Source organism: Rhipicephalus sanguineus, chromosome 5 (assembly GCF_013339695.2).
Source record: "Rhipicephalus sanguineus isolate Rsan-2018 chromosome 5, BIME_Rsan_1.4, whole genome shotgun sequence".
NCBI lineage: Eukaryota > Metazoa > Arthropoda > Arachnida > Ixodida > Ixodidae > Rhipicephalus > Rhipicephalus sanguineus.
This window is the reverse complement of record NC_051180.1, coordinates 17,641,884-17,661,439: the sequence shown is the minus strand read 5'-3', so window position 1 is coordinate 17,661,439 and position 19,556 is coordinate 17,641,884. Positions and strand designations below refer to the sequence as shown.

At 45.5% G+C, this 19,556-nt stretch overlaps 1 protein-coding gene across 1 annotated transcript in view; it reads right to left on the bottom strand.

Annotated features, from left to right (window-relative positions):
• The window catches only part of LOC119393307 (isatin hydrolase), a 32,351-nt gene extending 13,016 nt beyond the window's left edge, over positions 1–19,335 (bottom strand). The window contains exon 1 of the mRNA XM_037660250.2: positions 19,252–19,335. Within this exon, the coding sequence (XP_037516178.2) occupies positions 19,252–19,287 (36 nt within the window). The 5' untranslated portion in view covers positions 19,288–19,335. The remainder of the gene's footprint in view (positions 1–19,251) is intronic.
• Positions 19,336–19,556: the final 221 nt, after the last annotated feature.

The following is a 19,556-nucleotide window of genomic DNA, read 5'->3' as shown; positions in this document are numbered from 1 at the left end:
AAACCACGCCCTGTTCGTTCAGTGCTATATGCAGCACGGATATAATTACTTTAGGGGAATAGTGTGAGAGGAAGTCTATTTAAGCTGTTCGCAAAGTTGACCCCACAAACTCGACCAATGAGCTCGGTAGAGCGAGCGCATCAAGATCACAATAGGACATGATTACTAGCGTATACAGGGGTCGGGTACGATGAGAGGGAACGCGGGACCACGCTAGTAATCATGTCCTATTATGCTCGATACCAACTAGTCCAACTTTCCGCCTTAACTGTCTAGCATAAAGATCGGGAATTTTAAGGGCTTGTTCTTCTTTGTTAGAAACAATATTAATGAGAACTAACAGACAATAATGCCAAGGAAAGTATAGGGGATGTTATTTGTAGTAATAGGATATAAATGTGAAGAAAGTAAAGTGGACGAAAAGATAACTTGCCGCAGAAAAAGAGTGTTCCACACTCGGCGCAATGGCTGCGATCGGCGCTGACTAACACTCCTAGGTTTAAATGCACATATATACCCCATAGAGTGGACGGGGGAATGACCGCCGCCGCAGCTCAGTGATAGAGCATCGGACGCATTACTCGACAGTTGCAGGTTCGGTCCCTGCCGGCGGCAAGTTATCTTTTCGTCCACTTTACTTTCTTCACATTTACATCTTAATTAGTACAAATAACATCCCCTATACTTTCCTTGGCATTATTGTCTGTTAATTCTCATTAATATAGCATCAAGATCGCGCGTTATTCAACAAATTCTGCATCTCTTGATTCCGCATTCACGTTTGGTGCTGGTGCATTCAACACAGCTGTGACGCAAGATGGAGTTAATAGTTGAATAGTTAAAGCGCATTTCTCAAGAGCTCCACGGCGCCTTTCGCAGTTACCGTATAGGCCATCAAGCCAACTGCATCGGTGCACACGTAGTACAATGCGCGCAATAGGCCAACCGCTCATTTCTTCCGTTTTCCTAACGGTTTTTATGACTTTTCCATTGGTTGCCCTTTTTTTACGCAACGCCACGACGGCGGCGAACGCAAGAGGTGCGGCTCATGCGCGCGTCTAAGCCCGTGTGACAGGTCTACGGAAGAAGCGAAGCCGGAAGAAAGCCGAAGACCGACCTTGATGGTCAAACTCCTCGATTGCAGAGAATAGGCGTGCAAGCAGAAGAAAGTCGAAAACCCAGAAGAGTTAATGGTCTTTCTTGCGGGCGACGCAGACCTGTACACCTGGGGCCGAATTCACAAAACTTTCTCGTTCTTATTTGGACGAAGGAAAAGAATAATTGACCCAGGGGACGCAACCTGCAAAACATAGTATATGCTACGCGTACAGCAGCGTAAGTTAGTGTCATGTAAATATCGATGACGCAGTCTTTCTTTGAGAGAGACAGAAAATACGAGGAAATGAAAGTAGAGCAGGGGAGTAGTCGGTTTGCTGCACTACACTCAGGATATAAGATGACTTTTAAGGGCTCGTTCTTCTTTGTTAGACACAATATTAGTGAGGACTAACAGACAATAATGCCAAGGACAGTATAGGGGATGTTATTTGTAGTAATTAGGATGTAAATATGAAGAAAGTAAAGTGCACTTTACTTTCTGGTCAGCTGCCAGCTCGTAAAAGATCACGTGCCACGTGACGCCAACAGGCAGAAAAAGAGTGTTCCACACTCGCCGCCATGGCTGCGATCGGCGCTGACTAACACTCCTAGGTTTAAATGCACTTATATACCCCATGAAGTGGATGGGAGGATGACCACCGCTGTAGCTCGGTCGTAGAGCATCGGACGCGTTATTCGAAGGTCGCAGGTTCGGTCCCTGCAGGCGACAAGTTATCTTTTCGTCCACTTTACTTTCTTCACATTTACATCCTAATTACTACAAATAACATCCCCTATATTTTCCTCGGCATTATCGTCTGTTAGTTCTCATTAATACACTGAGGATTAGGAAGATAAAATTAGAGGCCCGTGTGCCTAGATTTAGGTGCACGTTAAAGAACCCCAGGTGGTCGAAATTTTCGGTGCCCTCCACTACGGCGTCCCTCATAATCATATCGTGGTTTTGGGACGTAAAACGCCAACAATTATTATTATTATTAATTAGTACCCGTCGAATAACTTTCTGTGCCATCGACGGACGCGGCCAGCATCTAAGAATTTTTCGTTCCAGAAAGTGTCCAGCCCAGTAGGCTTACTGCTACCTGTAATTAGTTGCGCTGGACACTGTATTGGGGACAAGTGCACAGCAGGTGTTGGAGATTTTCTTCAGGCCCACAGCTGTCATGTACTGACGTATTGGTCATTCCGGGGCGAGAAGCACTATAAGCTTTCACAAATGCCACATCATGCCATACGCGATAGAGCTGTGTTGCATCCCCGCGGGAGAGGTTACACTTGGCACTTTCGGTAGTAAGTAGCCTTGAGTGTAAAAAGCTGGGCTGGTTGGTTCATGTTTACATGCAAGGAAAAAAAAAACCAGAGAAAAGCCTAGGCAAGGACGCAGTAGAAGGCACACTCACTCACACACCGTCGACGTTGCAGCCAGGTTCGAACGTAAAAGCTGTCTTTCCCTTCACACGTCGCTGTCGTGCCGCCCAGTAAACTTGACTCGGCGGCCAGCAACGCAAAAAAGACTGCTGTGGGGCGTGTAAGTGGCGAGGCAAAATGACGCCAACTCGAGCGGTCGCATCTCGGTGGACCCGCCGCCATCTCATTAGCTTCAACGGCATACAGTCGTGGCAGCCGTCTTGTTGTGGCTTTACAGCCGCTCTCTTTTGCTTAGCGTCTGTCTCTTGTCTGCCAACCTCTTTTGAAAAGTGCTGGGCCAAAGTGCACGGTCGGCCGCGGGTCATCCGCTGATGGTTCCTCTGCCAAGCATACGCGTGACTGTGTTCGCCTTGAGTGGCACGGTGGCTGACAGGCTTGCTATTCGCCCTTCCAGGGTCACTACAGTCCTACAGAAACGCGTACGGTCAACAACCGAGACGGCGTTGTTGTCGACGTTGGTAGTGTAGAGCCTTGAGATGCATAAACATATACATTTATTTATTTATATATGTAGTAAATACAGCACCGTACCGCACGGCATCTCTCCCTCACACACACACACACACACACACACACACACACACACACACACACACACACACACACACACACACACACACACACACACACACACACACACACACACACACACACACACACACACACACACACAACACACGCGCGCGCGCGCGCGCGCGCGCACGCACGCACGCACACACACACGCACACACACACACACACACACACACACACACACACACACACACACACACACACACACACAGTTATGTGGTGCATATATATAGGCGGCTGCTGATCTTCACAATCAGTGTTGAGGCCGGCGCACCAGATATTCTTGAATATGAGAACAACATGGTCTTATTGAGTATTTGGATAGGTATATCACCTCTGGAGTGTGTACCTAATTGGCCATAGTAGCAAAAAAATTATGGCAGCTTTGCACTAGTGGTGCCAAGCCTGAAGGACGAGCGGAACTGGGCGGCCTTCCTTGTTTCTCTTTTTTTTTCTTTCTCCTTCTCTTTCTCTCTGTTTCTTGTATCTCTTTTTTGTATCCGTTTCTGTCTATTTCTTTCTTTCTTTCTCACTCTATCTATTTCTTTCTCTTTCTCGCTCTTTTTATATTTACTTCTCTTTCTTCCCTTTCTCTCTCTCTCTCTTTCGCTCTCTGTCTAGCTTTTTCTATCTTTTTATTTTTTTGTCTTTATTCGCTTTATTTCTCTTCTTTTTTCTCTTCCTCTTTCTTTATATCGCTTTCTTTCTCTTTTTCTTTCTCTCTATTTCCTATCTCTCTTTTATCTCTTTCTTTCTGTCTCTTTTCCACTCGTTCATTTTCGTTTGACACTAGCACCTGCTGTACTCGGTAGTGAGACTTGCCCAGTTCCTGTGGCGCACACCCACCTGAGGAGTTTTGCACGACGGAGCACAAGCTACCGGCAGCTTAAACAGCTTCAGTGTTAAAAAACGCGTTGCATGCTCCGTCATATCTGCGAAATTGGCACGCCAATATAGGAGCCCTTTAGCGTGTTATTAGCTTCCTAACCATAACAAGCTATAAAGCAAGTGTATAACTTGCACAAAACCAGAAAATTTGCGTTGCAACTGAAGGACTAAACTGCGAAAAAGAAAAAAAAAACTTCATTTCGATCTACGTCTTAAAAGACAGTAAGTGGCAAACGTGGTTCACGAGCTCCTCTCTTGTCCTTACAGTCAATGTATCTTAAACAACAGGAGACAGTGACGCTAAGCGTTATAATGTATGGCGGCACGTATGTACATCATAACGGAGGACGCCATGGCGACGGCAAGCGCGATGGTTCTTAGACGACAACCTACTCGTATTGCACAGGCCTTCACTCTACGCTGTACGCTAACGGAGGGCGATAATGCTCAAGGTACGCACACCTCTGAACACCTGTTATGTAACTCGTGCCGCACCATTACGATCGCTACGCGAACGAGTGCGCACTCACTGCGACAAAAGAAATAAAAGAAAACCCGCACCTTCTGAACGCTCAGTATCGACACCAATCGAATTCTGAGTGGCGATACAAATACGGCCTAAAGAGAAAATGGTGCCCTAACCGTCCAGCAAACAAAGCCTTTATGTAACACCCGAGGGTGCCAATTTGTGAAAAGAGAAAAAGAAACGACGAAAAGGTAACACTTCGGCGACCCCGGTTCAGTTGAGTGAGCATGCCACGGAATGCCGCGCAAAGAAACACGCTCCCTTGCGGAGTTTCGCGGTCACAACTGGGGCGGGCCGATGATGCCCTTTGCGGGAAACAGCAGTGGGAGAGCCAAAGGAAGACGACTGGCGCAAAAAAAAAAAAACAATGATCGGTTCGTGCTGTGGGCGGCACACGCGTTCTCGGAGACAAGACGGCCGACGCTCGGGGACAAGTACGCAGGCAGACGGACTCTAGAGAGGGCACGAAATAAGTACCGAGGAAAAAGACTCGTCTTCGCTCGAGCCCACGGGTGTGTATGTATACGCGTCGGCCCTGCAGACGCGGCGTGGGACGAGCGACTCACTTTCGTGCGCCCGTTGAACTTTTTTTTTTATGCCCGTCGGAACGACTCGCATGATTGACTCGCTTTTGTGGCACGCGGAAACGGAGCGCGCGTCGAGGGAGGCGAGCGTGGTGACTTCGACTCGGTTACGCGTCTGGGTTACATCGAAATGAGGCGCAGCACCTGCCCCACTGAGCCTTCCAGTTGATTCCGCGTGAAGCCTTTGGCTCGGCTCATGGACAGACACTACTACCTCCATTAACTGATGCTGCACCTGAAAACTCACTCGGCTCGAGCGCGACAGGATGAAGCTCTATCGTCCGGCGACCTTGTCTCGGTATTAACGTCAAATTCCTTGCCCTCCTGTGTGACCATCTGTGAAATATTGCGAATTGCGATAATCGATCTACTGATGCTTTCTATGCCAAACCCCGACAGTCGCACGGCTTGCACCTAATGGCAATACATGACCTGCTGATTCAGTGTACACTTACGAAGCATAATCTACATGCGTATGTGCCGTAGTAGTTTGTACCACTAGAGCCCTTCGCGCACCACTGTAGGTAGTCTATCACCAGCGACGTAACAGCACAGAGATAGTTGTGCGATGCGCAAATAGCACGGAACCGTGTTTGTGTTGGCGCTTTTGGCGTCTTTCTTTTTTACAAGGGTTGCGAGGTCGTATCACAATAAACGTCTTCCCCCACATCTACCAAGTGCTTCCAATGTGGTATTAACCATATGCGTGTTTTGCGTTATCATCAACGAAGTCTGAGATGGTCCCGTACTTTGCTGTGCCGGTAAAACACAAGTTTGAGGGCCCTCGTATTTCAATGGCACGTCACAGAGCCGTAGTAGTCAGATTGAATTACTTTTCAGCTAGAAGTAGCTTGTTGCTCCTGTTTCCAACAGACGCATGTTTGGTTGCAGCGTCTATATACTAAATACATTACCGTGCCTTTGGCAAAATGCAGGCTTATGACCATTGTAAGGCTAAACTTGGCAGACCAGAGGAGCGTGAGCGTATGACACCGCACTCAGCCGCAAACGCCTAACAAGAGTGTTAACGAGACGTTCTAAAGTTCAGAAAAGTTAAATGAACGATATTCCGCGACACCAAGGTTTGTCACTACAAGGAAGGATTCGGCAAGAGTGTTGCGTGTAACGGCTGATTCTCACGCTGTCTCTGAGCGCAGTATTCATTGCCTGAAGGAAGCCAAGGAAGCAGTGCTCACGAAGACCCGGCACCTTACGTGACAGCGGGCTTCCAGAAAATTGCCTGTCAGAAGAAGTGGCGCCCAAAATAGCTTCATTGTCGCGGTTGGACGGCAGTTCACACCAGCATCTCTCGGAAATGTTCGCCTTTCAGATCTCCAGCGGGACCGGTCGCTCGCTTTGCTCTCGCGTACGTTTGCCCCGCGCAGTGCGTAAGGATGCAGTGGCCCCGTTTTGCGCTGTAGCGAAGTCTGTCATCGCTTCTTTTAGCCGCTAACTGATCGGAACCGCCTTCTCTCATCACTTGGCACAATCTCGCCGTTGCTGTTTTTGACGGCCGTGGTTCGTACTCAGCTGCTAAGTATGCAGAGTGAGAAGGAACTTGTTCTCTGATGCCAGGAAAGAGACGGCAACAGCCACCCTGGTTGATATAAACAACGATAGCATTTACTTCAGCCCGACCTACGTTGTTGTCCTAACTCACATTATTCATTATTATCTACTGTCAGTAGAAAGTATATTTATTGGGGACCTTGTTTCCACATTCCTTCAAATCTTTAGCAACCGGGGAGTTGTAAGAATGATGACACCATTAGTTAAGTTTTTCAGAACACCGAACAGAACTCCCAGTATTCCGAAAAAAGATACATACTGTCATTTCTTTTTTAAAGGGCACTTCCTTGTATGCGCCCAGACAATGGCCGACAGAGGATCGGATGCATTGACAACAATAGGGAAGTGCGGTTCAATGTACGGCACTAAGAACATTAATTGCGTGTGTAAGCAACCAAAATGATATATAGATGAAGTATTGCTGAGCTTTAAGGTATTGGCTATAGGATTCCAACGATAAACATTAAATTTAGGTTCGCCCACTAATGCGTGGAAATACCCCCACACAAAGATATAAGCGTTGAATCTACAGTAATTAAATATCAAAATAAGTACAGCGAATTAACTGCCGTATACTACAGAAAAACAGGAACGAGTTTCTCAGCCGCCGTAGCCACGAGGGAAATACATCTTATCGAGGGATGCCATCTCATCCGCATCACGGCGCACGCGATGAGCACGAGCACTTGAGATGCAATCTCAGCGCTGAGCTGCTGCCGTGTACGAGTTACGTCTACGGATCGTCGTCACGAAAACACACGGTGCCTGCCCACAGCGCGTGAGTCGCATTAGTATATAGTTCTACACTGATGCAGCTGCAATTTGTACGAGTCAACACAATCTTGGGCGGCGATGTTTGAGACGTGCTTCGATCGCGTGTTCTGCACGCTTCGCAGCGAGTCCGTGATAACAATCTGAGCTGCACTGTGCTATCTTGGTAGTGCTGCCTCGTAATCTAGCGTAGACGATGTTCAGATAAGCGAGAGATGCTCACTTATTTGCCGTAGTACATATCTTCAATGAGCAAGGTGTGTAGTATGCAATGTTGAATGGCCATTACGCGTGAAAAAGGAATCCATGAAGCAGAACGAAATGCGGAGCAGCGTATCCACGTGGGTGGCTGTGCACGTTACCATATATAGAGCACTCGCGCATCGCTCAGACGTAATGTCCTGCCTCCTCATAGCCTCACGCTGTGCCAACGTTTAACAAGGCCAAATCAGTTGTAGGCATTACACTCACAGATTAGACGCTACAGTGATGACCCCTGCTTGAGTACATAGAAGATTACACTGAAAATAGTATACAGCATCCGAAACAGAGGTATATGTCTCTGAGACCAACGTTTTGAAAAGGAAATCCGACTTCGTCAGCACAGTTGCCCTCACGAAGACAGCTACCCATTTCAGAACATCCGCTTCCAACGGACCTCTTGTTAGACCACTGCTGATCATTTTGAAATATTTGCCTTCCTGTGAAGAGCTCTTTTGTTTGCTCTATGAATGTGTTTTTCTACTAGGCTGGTATGATTTAAAAGAAACTGAAATTGATATGGAGCCCCTCTTGGCGACTGATATACCAACCTGCGAATCTCTGCCTCAGAATATCGAAGTCGAAGTTAGCATTTACGTGGTTTTATTTGTAGAAGCGAAGCATTTTCTTCTTCACAACTGTTGTCCATCATTCGTGTTCAGCTTTATAACTTTCCTCTTGTACTCCCTCTATATGCAAGAAGCTAGGACATGCTGCAAGAAGTGCTAAGCGAAGCTGAAGAAAGTAACAAATAAGAAAGCGTTTTAAACGAAAGAATCAGTTCAGCGTCTATATCGCCACTGCCTGTGATAGGAAAAGCAGAGTCGCATTGACTTTTCCGTGTATTTCAGAAAATAAAACAGCGTTTTTTTCTTCCCTTCCAGTGACGCTGCTCAGTCCACTAGTGAATTCTGCGATGAAGTAACAATGCCTATTATTGGTGTCATTACATTCATGAGAACGAAGATGCATACGTCTGTTCAATATGCCCTCATTATAAGACGCCATCACAACGAGATAAATTGCCATTGCCGGTACCATATCAAATGCCATTCAGTTCAATGAAAACGCGCTGGGGCAGAGGCCAACCAACGTCATGCATAAATGATGTTTCTTGAGGACAGCAGCCATCCGTCCCCCTCCGCCCTTTCTTTCTTTCCTTCCGGGCATCGGTTCAGTAGGCGGACGTACACGCGCCATGAAATCCTTTTCTACGAAAAACAAACAAACAAACAGAGCCTTGTTCAGATATAACTGTTCTATTTCTACTGTAATTGTGCACATTGAATTAGGTAGCGGTTCTTCGCTCTGCTTTTTCGAGGGTTTCTTCCTAACTTGAGTCATTTATATCATTATGTAGTTGAGGTCATAGTGTATATGTTTGTTATTTTTAATGTTATCCTGACACAACGTGACACTATCAAAGTTGTGTGTATATATATATATATATATATATATATATATATATATATATATATATATATATATATATATATATATATATATATATATATATATATATTAGAGCACTGCACGGGCCGGGATTTTCGGCCCGGGCCCGAACTCGTTCAAGTTTACCCGCCCGAGCCCGGCCCGGTGATTCAATATGCGACCCGAGCCCGGCCCGAACCCGAGAAAAAATTTCGCCTACCCGGCCCGGCCCGGCCCGATGGCAGATCAGGCCCGACAGAGGCCCGAGCCAATAATATAGGTGGTGTTGCCAGACCCAGAATCTACAGCAAAATGTTTTAAGTAGCAAATATCTACGCTTTGTTGGCGAATATTTCGCTAACAGTTGTATTTTAAGCTACGGTAATTTTGTGTAAAAAGGGGCTCAGGTGGAAAGAGTTGAGTGGACATACTGGGTACAATGAACGTTTGTTCGGTAATGGCATACTATAACTCTTTTTTTTTCTTTTTTTGCTAATGCAATGGGGATCCTCAAGAGCGTTTTGTAGCAGATATTGCAGCAAGGAAAGTGATTTGCAGCATGAGTTCATTTTCGATAGGAAGTGCAATAAAAACAAAGGAGACAGAACACAACGCTCTCATTGCGCTCTTTACTGAAACTTAAAAGATGCTCTAACGACAAAACTGTCAAAACTGGAATAGCCGTGAATAGCCTTCGAACCGCCTTGCACAAACCCTGTGAGCACCAGGTGGCAAGCAGTGTAATGCACCAAGTCAATAGACTGCGAAGAGCCGGGTTCCCTGACGGCACCATAGTGTCGGTAGCGGAAAGCCTCATTTCAGAGGTGAAGCAGGTACGACCCACCACTGGGTTTAGTGAGCAGGCAAGGCAGGTGCGCCCTGTACCGGTGCCGTACATGCACAGGGTGTCGCACCGCCTCAAAAAGACAGCACTGAAATGCGGCGTCTCAGTTGTTTTCACTGCACCGAGAAAACTTTCTGGGATGTGCCGTATGGGGAATGCTACGGAGGGCGCTCGAGCCTGTGAGAAAAAGCATGTCACGCACTTCGTGGAATTCTCAGTCGCAGTGGTATACAAGTTTCTACTGTCGTGCTGAAAGTGCTACATCGGCTAGACTGGTCGTTGTTTAAACGACCGTCTGAGGGAACACCGTGCATCAGTGCTGTAGCTGCCGCTGGCCATCTTGCTGACCATTGCCGAAGGTGCGCGTGTACAGCACAGTTTCACTGCTCTCGTGTGCTCAGGCAGTTGCGAGGGCAATCAGACAGAGAGATCTACGAGGCCTTCTGCATAAAAAGCGGGTGATCGGTTTGTAAGCGCACCGTCGCTGGCCCTCAGCAACAAGGAGTGCGCATACTTGGAAGGTAATCTGCGCATAGAACTGTTGGATTAGTTATGACACGATTCATTAACTTATGACATGTGAAGGGAAAAAAGCAGTGACGTTTATGGGGGCGTTTTTGGATGTTTTCTTCCATCTGGCGCAGCCTCCTGGGCAGCTTGTGATTTCCTCTTTCTTGTGGAAGTAAATGATCAGTTCAAGTTTAGCGCTGCGTCCTGTCTGCCGTCTTTACCTCGTCCTTTGTGTGTTTTTCGCGCTAGTATCGATATGTCCGCAGCTAACGACAAAGCCAATCATGCAACGAACGTTTGCAACTTTCTTTGGGAGAAGTGGGTCCCTTCACTGAATGCTTGGAAGAAGTGCAACAGAAAATCAGCTGCAGCTGCTGCGCCTGTAACCACGTTCGAGTGCTCGGTTCCTGCCAAAGTTCATGATGTGTTAAAATGTGGGCCAAAGTTCAGCAATGAGTCTAATGTTACACCTGTATCTTTGATCGGGCTTGTAAGAAACATTGCTTGCCGTGCTGCGGATGACGAGCACAATAGATGTGTATCTAAAGGTGCAGATCACTTGCCTCCAATTTGTCGCTACGATAGGGTGCCGGAAAATGCGCTTAGGAATTCGGTTAATTATCTAAAAGCGAATGACCTCGCATTCCTCGTTTCGGATAAGGAGGGTGGGTTTGTAGTGCTCCCAAACTCAGCGCATCGTGAAAAAGCAAGGGCCGCAGTAGATAAGAACTTCGTCCATTCCAAATGCTATTCAGCACAGCTGAAGAAGAAATCCTTAGCGTTGTGCAAGGATATGAATCTAGAAGGACTTAGGAAGTGCTTATCAGGGGCAAAGAACGACATATCGGGGCTGTTGTTCTCTGCCAAGACACACAAAGATGCCATTGAGGTCGATTATAACAGAAAAGGCTAGCTGGCAGGGTGAGCTCTCGAGGTAACACGTCTTCAGCATGGTAGTACCTTGCCACAGCAAGATGGAGGAAGAAATTAGCCAAGTTTATTACCTTGCTGTATGTACACTAACCTAGATAAAAATTATAACGAACCGTGTGCACCACGTGTACTTTTAGAAATACGTTAGGCAGCTGAAAAGACGGAAAAAGTATTTTTGGTAGCTTTTCATATATCACACCACTGCTACTATATACAGCCCATAAGTCTTTTGTGGCATATTTTATAGTTTATTTCTTCACGTGTTATTGTGCAAAAAAATCAAATTATCTAGAGATTCCGGCTTTAAGCACTTTATCCACCGTTGTATCACATATCCTGCCACGCTAAAGTTACTCGCACTGCATGCGCTAGCCGTAGGGTGCACATCTGCCTTGCGAAATGTGAAGGCGTCGGCAGTCGTTGTTCTTAACTTCCACCACTGGAGCAAATTTAGGACGTCTTTGTGGGCCTCTGCAGAATGAACGTAGCTGTGCAGCTTATCCCTTCATTTCTATCGTTCCCGAAAGTCGTGACACTCTTCAGTGTCACCTATAAAACTCCTCTTTGAGGGCTTCTGCTTGCAGTTTTCAGCAGCGTATGTTACGCGCGGCTTGCACCGCGCCCTTCTTTTCTTGCGTATCATAATGCTCTATGCCTTCCTAACGAGGTTGAACTGCACTACGCGGGTAGGACTGGCAGGAGGTGGACGAAGTGATTTCGATCTATTTTTGGTGTTCGTCACAGTTTGGTAATAAAGGCGCGAATAAGGTTCTCGACGCTTGCTCATTGCTCATTGGATATATGGTTCGAGGTGAAGGGACATCACCCGGCATGCAATTCGTAATTGTCTTTTTTCAAGCCTGATATTTCGTCAAGCGAACATATTTTGCGTCAGGCCTTATGCTGTTTGAACCAACAATGTTGTGGCAGTGTCATGTAACTCTCACACTATTCCTGTATAGCGCAGGGGACCCAAACACGCGGACCGTGGGCCTCTCCCTAAAGGCCCGAGGCCCGCACATAACTGTCTTCGTCCCAATTTTTCATTTTCTTTATAAGTATGTTGTTAAGCTACACAGGCATGACAGGTCTAAAGCTTTTTTGTCATGAGGCATCCCCTGCGGCCACCATGTGTTGATACCTAACCGTGAAACAAAACTGTATTTCAAAATCGGCGTCCTGATTTTAGTCATGTTGTAGATAGGTATCCATATGTTGTTGGAATCCTGCCACCAAATACCCTTCAGAAACGACCCATATGTGACATATGGGAAAGGGGAAAGCTCTCCTTTTAAATGGCAACGTTGGCTGACATTTGGTACGACCTAATCCCTCTACCTCCCCCCCCCCCCCCCCTCCCCCGCGCTTTTAGCTGCGTTACTGTCCTGGCCATTGCGGGAGTAAATTTTCCTGAATGCGGCCCGTTAGCTTAGGTGGGTTTGAGACCCCTGATTAGCCGGAAAAAAGCGAAAGTTCAAATGTTAACAAATTGGGCACACCAAGCCGGCTGTGCACGTCCATCTCGCGTCACATGACCACTGGGGGCCGTGACGAAGCCACGGAAAAAAAATCTCTATAGGAATTCTACGCAACGAGACTCCGTGCATTCCTTTCGTTTTAGTGGAGGGCTGGAAACTTCAAAAACGTTTCCTCGCGTTGGAGCCCTATGATCGCTCTTGCGATAAGTTACAGGTATATATTTATTATATTACATTTATTACTGGGATTACAGAATAACATTTCACATATGAAATCATAACGAATGCAAATAAAGCACGGAATAACGACGTCTTAACTATATAAGCGCCTCGTATATCTACTTTTAGGTCGCCCATTTAAGATAAATCAAGTAGCTCCATATGCAAGGAGCAAAAGAAGTTCAGTACTTGTCTGTAAAAAAATTTCTCTAAATAGCTTGCCCCACATAAAAAAAAAACGCTTATTTCGAGAGAAAATGTGAAACATATATGTATGCATGCACAACGTATGTCGAACAAACATGAAGGGGCACTAGAAAGAAAAACAATTTCTCTATTATCCGTAATTACTCTTTAGCAATTCCTAAATCACCCCGCTCGCCGGGGCAAGACTCTCGGTAACTGAGCAAACGCGAAAAAAGGTAAATGCGGGTGGCGACGCCCCATTTGAGTTCGCGCGGCAGATGCCATGAAATCTTAGATTCTGACGGCGTCTAATGGGTCCTATACGTAGTTCCTAATAACTAAGAATTAAGTACATTGACCTCTGAGGGGGGCATAGACTTAACATGTCAAATCCCAGGAAATTTTATAGAGCCAATGTCCCCGAATACCACAAATACAGTTTGAAATCCGTGGCGTCACGCTCGGAGATTTTGGCGCGAAATTTAAAAAAAATGGAATTTTGACCTTGATTTTCACATCTAATAATAAGCTTATGATGTTGAAATGATGACATTCGAGTTCTTAGACTTCACTGTATCAGTCAAAACCGATTCAGTGCTTCACTATAGTGTCCATTTAAGAACCCCAGCAAAATGCAAGCCCGGCCCGACCCGAGCCCGCCACCTCGAACCCGGGCCCTGCCCTAAGCCCGGAGCTTCAGGCCCGAGCCCGGCCCGGGCCCGCCGTGAGAACTACTTTACCCGGCCCGGCCCGGCCCACGGGCCGGGCCGGGCCCGGGTTTCCGGGTAGGCCCGAGCCCGTGCAGTGCTCTAATATATATATATATATATATATATATATATATATATATATATATATATATATATATATATATATATATATATATATATATATATATATATATATATATATATATGGAATTTACATGGAAGGCTACTGATTATTACATCAACGTAGCGGGAAAGTTGCTCCGTAACAGTGCCAATGCCCGAAACAATGGGGCGTCCAGGACAGTTTTCTTTATGTATTTTGGGCAGCAAGTAGAACCTGCCAGGGACGGGACTGAGCGGGACGAGGGAGCGTACTGCCTTGTCGCCTAATTGATTATCTTTTACGAGAGTAGCCTTCCATGTAAATTCTCGTCCTATCTTAAAGACACAAATAATTTTTTGTTGGACATTGATGAACTCGTGATACCAGACAATTCCGTGCTCGTGACATTAGATGTGGTTTCACTGTATACCAATATACCCCATAGTGATGGCATCAAGGCAGTAATTCAAGCGTACGAAGAACTGTCTGATGAAAAGCCCATTGGAAGTGATACATTAGCTACCTTATTGAAATTAATCTTACAGCTTAATGATTTTGAATTTGATGGCTCCCACTACCTTCAAGTAAGTGGAACATCAATGGGCACTCGCATTGGACCTAATTACACTACCCTTTTCATGTCTGTTCTGGAAAATGACTTTTTAAGAAATCGAGCGTTAAAGCCTCTTTATTATAAGCGATTTATAGATGACATCTTTTTGATCTGGCCCCATGGTGAAAATGAACTTTTATCTTTTATAGCTGATTTCAACACTGTTCACCAATCTATTTCGTTTTCGCATGAATACTCTCGTTCTACCGTTAACTTTCTGGACGTCACAGTTTGCATCTCTGACAACAAACTAACCACTAGGCTTTACCGGAAAGCTACAGACAGGCACCGTTATCTTCACTTTAAAAGTTCGCATGTAAAACATTGGAAAACCAGTATACCGTACACTCAGGCGCTCCGCTTTAAGAGAATTTGCTCTGAGCAGTCAGACTTTTATGCAAACTGCGTACAACTCCGTGAATCTTTGATTCAGCAGCAATACCCACCCCGCATTGTTGAGGATGCCGTCAGAAGAGCCGATGCGCTGAATCGCAAGGATTTGTTCAGCGCTAAAAAGCAACCATCCGTTCAGGCAGAAAGTAATCTAGTTCTAACACACTCAGCATCGGTGCCAAACGTTTCCTCAATTCTCAAAAAACATTTCAACATACTAGCGCAGAGTGCTCATCTTAAAGTAATCTTTCCATTGCCACCTCGGGTAGTCTTCAGACGGTCTCGCAATCTGCATGACATCCTAACTTCATCTAAAACAAGGGTTCCCGATAATGTCGGTTGCCGACCTTGCAAAAAACCACGATGCAAGGTTTGCGCGCATATGACGACGTCACACATTGCCAAAAGCACTGCTTCTGATTTCTTCTATAAAATTAAAGGAAATTTTACGTGTGACACTTACAATTGCATCTATTTGCTCGAATGTTCCGTCTGCAAGTTACAGTACATTGGACAAACCGGAACGCCCTTCAGATATCGGTTCAACAACCACAAGTGTCATGCTGCCACCATTCCTAACCTTCCGCTATCAAAACACGTGCACATTCCGGGCCACTCATTTGATAATATTACAGCTACAATCCTTCAATCTGGTTTCCGTTCCCACCACGAAAGAGAGCTTCGAGAATCGTATTTAATCTATAAGTTTAAAGCCGTCACTTGTGGTATGAATGAAAGCGCTGGCAAACTTTCATTTTTACCCATTTAGTTTCCTAAACACTCTTGACTACCCCCGCTATTATTGCCGCTATGCTTTCACGCAGATAGATTAGTTCCCTGTTTGAGCTTTGTCGGATCATGACAAGATGTTACATCCGCGTTTATGTTTATCGATAACTTGCTCGCAGTTGTACCTATGACGTGCTATTGATGTTTGTGCCGGTGACACACGCGTTATGTGGCTTCATCATTTTTAACTCATTGTTAATCATTTTTTACTCTTTTATTCGTTCTGTCTTGCGCAAGTGCGCACGCGTGTATTCTCGTTTTTTCTTGTCCTATCACGCGCATTGTTTCCCCACGTGCTTTTAACAACCGCTTGTCAGCCATTAACAGCGCTATGATAGGTTACTGCGCATTTTATATTGCGGTACCGTCGCATGTTCGCATCACTCCGACGAAGGCCGGTCCCGCGGCCGAAACGTCAGTCCTTTACTGAACAATTTTTCCTACGTGCTTGATTTTTTTTGAACTATATATATATATATATATATATATATATATATATATATATATATATATATATATATATATATATATATATATATATATATATATATATATATATATATATATATATATATATATATATATATATATATATCGCTGTCGTATCATGGGCATAAATGAATGAATGAATAAATAAATACATAAATAAATAAATAAATAAATAAATAAATAAATAAATAAATAAATAAATAAACGAACTTATTGGTTGAGCAGCGGAGGAGGAGAAAATAAAAGGTTCCCTCTCCGTCCGAGGCAGCAACGCTATTGTGAAAATGCGTTGTTTGCCCTTGTGAGCGCCAAGCAACAATCACTCGTAAGACAACTGTATGCTCTTAGCAGCCGCTGGAGGCTGGTGGGCGTAGGCAGTTGACAGGCGAGGCTACACAAGGCCGCAAGATGATATAAACACACTGAGACCGCAAGTGGGATGGAATGAAAATTGATCGGGGGCCTGGCAGTTCCCGCAGCTACGACCGACACGCATGGGCACACTATATATGCGAACGCATTTCCATGGTCGTTTAGGGATTTTGTCACGTGCGCTATACGTACTCATTACAGTAGTGCTTTTGTAACGAAAAATAAAAAAAAGGCGCTGAAATGAAGAGATAGATAGATAGATAGATAGATAGATAGATAGATAGATAGATAGATAGATAGATAGATAGATAGATAGATAGATAGATAGATAGATAGATAGATAGATAGATAGATAGATAGATAGATAGATAGATAGATAGATAGATAGATAGATAGATAGATAGATAGATTAAACGTACGAATCGCGATAATATTTGCCAACATTGACACAGTCCCACACTTTCAAAGAGAACTTGCAGTAAAAAATATTTCGAATTCTCCGACGTAGGACATGCACTTCCAATAAACCAGTGACATTGTCACGCCGCTATGGCCGCCGTGGTGGATCAGTGGTTACAGGGCTAGGCCGCTGACCCGTAGGTCGCGGGTTCGATTCTGGCCGCGGCGGTCTCATTATGTGCGTTAAAGAACACAAGATGGTCAAAATTTCCGGAGCCCTCCCCTACGGAGTGCATCACATAATCGTATAGTGGTTTTGGCACGTAAAACCCCCGATATTATTATTGTTATTAGTATGGCCTATATGCGTCTATAAGGCTGTAAAGAAAGTTGTATCGGATATTTTTAGATTTTGTTCAATGGAAAATGGTAATTGAACATTTTAGTGGTTAATGGTATGAGCATACGTGCTGTCAGTGTGCATTAAAAGAAACTAGCAGCAATTTGGGACGTGTTTTAGACACAGAGGCGAGACCACCTTGCTGACATCACTAATGGGCGTGTCGTCATAAAATATATCCGCCCAAATAAAAGGATGTGCGGCCATAGGTCGGTCTCACTCGTGTCATAGGAAGGATGCGACAATTAAAGCAAATGTATGGCGTAACGTTTCTACTCAACGTAAGTGAGAAATAAATTAAAAAAAAAAAGGTTATGACTTCTCTTAGGACTTGGAACATTCAAATAATGGTTAATGGTTAAGCAAATGGTTAATGGCACCATAATCATATGCAGGCCCGTAGTCAGGAATTTTTTTCTGCGGAGGGGGGTGGAGCACTTGCTGAAGGCCTCGACTATTTGAGAAAAACACCTGTTTTCATTATTTTCTGTAAAACGCCCTCCTCTATCAGAATTTAGGGGGAAGGAAGAGGGGCGGGACCCAAGCGCCCCCCCCTCCCCTGGCTACGGGCCTGATCACATTTATCCGACCACCAGACATACCTCTTGGCGCTATGCTAAACATTTAGGTTGTCAAGTTTTACTTTCACCATGCACGAACTTACCTTCTACGAGCATACGCCTAACCGCGTCGCGACGCGATGGTTCTGCTACGATTACCAAACTGTACTACCATAACAAAATGTGCACGGAACACAGAAGTCCTGTCCATGAGAAAGAGAAACGAAAAACAGAGAAAAAGCACATTTCCTCGTGGTATAAGAGCAGAATCCGAATTCAATACACATGCCGCTGTTGATCACGAGGTGACGCGTTCGATTCCCACCCGCTGAGGTCTTATTTGGATGAATGCGGAATATACAAAGCACATCCGTATTCCATAGTTTGGTAAAGTACTAGTTCTGGCTGTATCAGTACTTAGTGACTCATAAGACTATATTACCGCCGCGTTGGCTCAGTGCCCCAGCTTGGGTGCTCGGCTGCTGACCCTAAAGATGAGGGTTCGATCCCGGCCGCGGTGGTCGCATTTAGATGGAAGCGAAATGCTAGAGATTCGTGTGCTGTGCGACGTCAGTGCACGGTAAAGAACCCCAGGTGGTCGAAATTATCCGGAGATACGGCGTCTCTAATAGCCTGAACCACTTTGGAAGGTTAAACTCAATGCACTAATAATAACTGTTGAGGTTTTACGTCTCAAAACCACGATATGATAATGAGAGAATCCGTAGTGGAGGGCTCTGGAAATTTCGACCAGATGGTGTCTTTAACGTGCGCCTAAATCTAAACATATAAATCTTAATATGAATACGCACCAACTAGCTCAGCTCTCTGTTATACTAAAAATCTAGTATTTTGCCTCCATCGGAACCCAACAAACTATCACTGAAGATCATATACAGACTCCACGACCGCAAACGCAGACTGTCGGCGCTTATACTTACTAAGTTACCAGTGAGAACTATGCAAGCTGCACCGTAGTGACTCTAGAAGTCTAGACTCCAATGTTCCAGTCGACATCGGAGACATCACCACTCCCGACTTCCGCCAAGCTTCTAAACGCTAACACGCGCGCGCACGAACGCCGGCCGCGGCGCGCAACTCACCGAGCCGCCAAGGAATCCCATCCGCGCCGTCGCCATGAGGGTATTCCAAACGACTAACGGCACCTTGACGGCGAAGCGTTGCGAGCGGGGTACGGCGGAGGAAGGTGGGGGTGCTGCGTCAGAGAGGGCATTAGCCGGCGGGCAAGGGAAGCGAGGCGAGACAAAAGCGCCCAAAGCAAAACTCGAGCGAAGAGGAAGCGCGAAGGGGAAAGGAACGGCTAACCTACATTGCTCTCCACTGCGACGCCGACACCACCCTCCCTCGGAATGCTATCGTACACGGCGCATCTGTAAATGGAAGATTG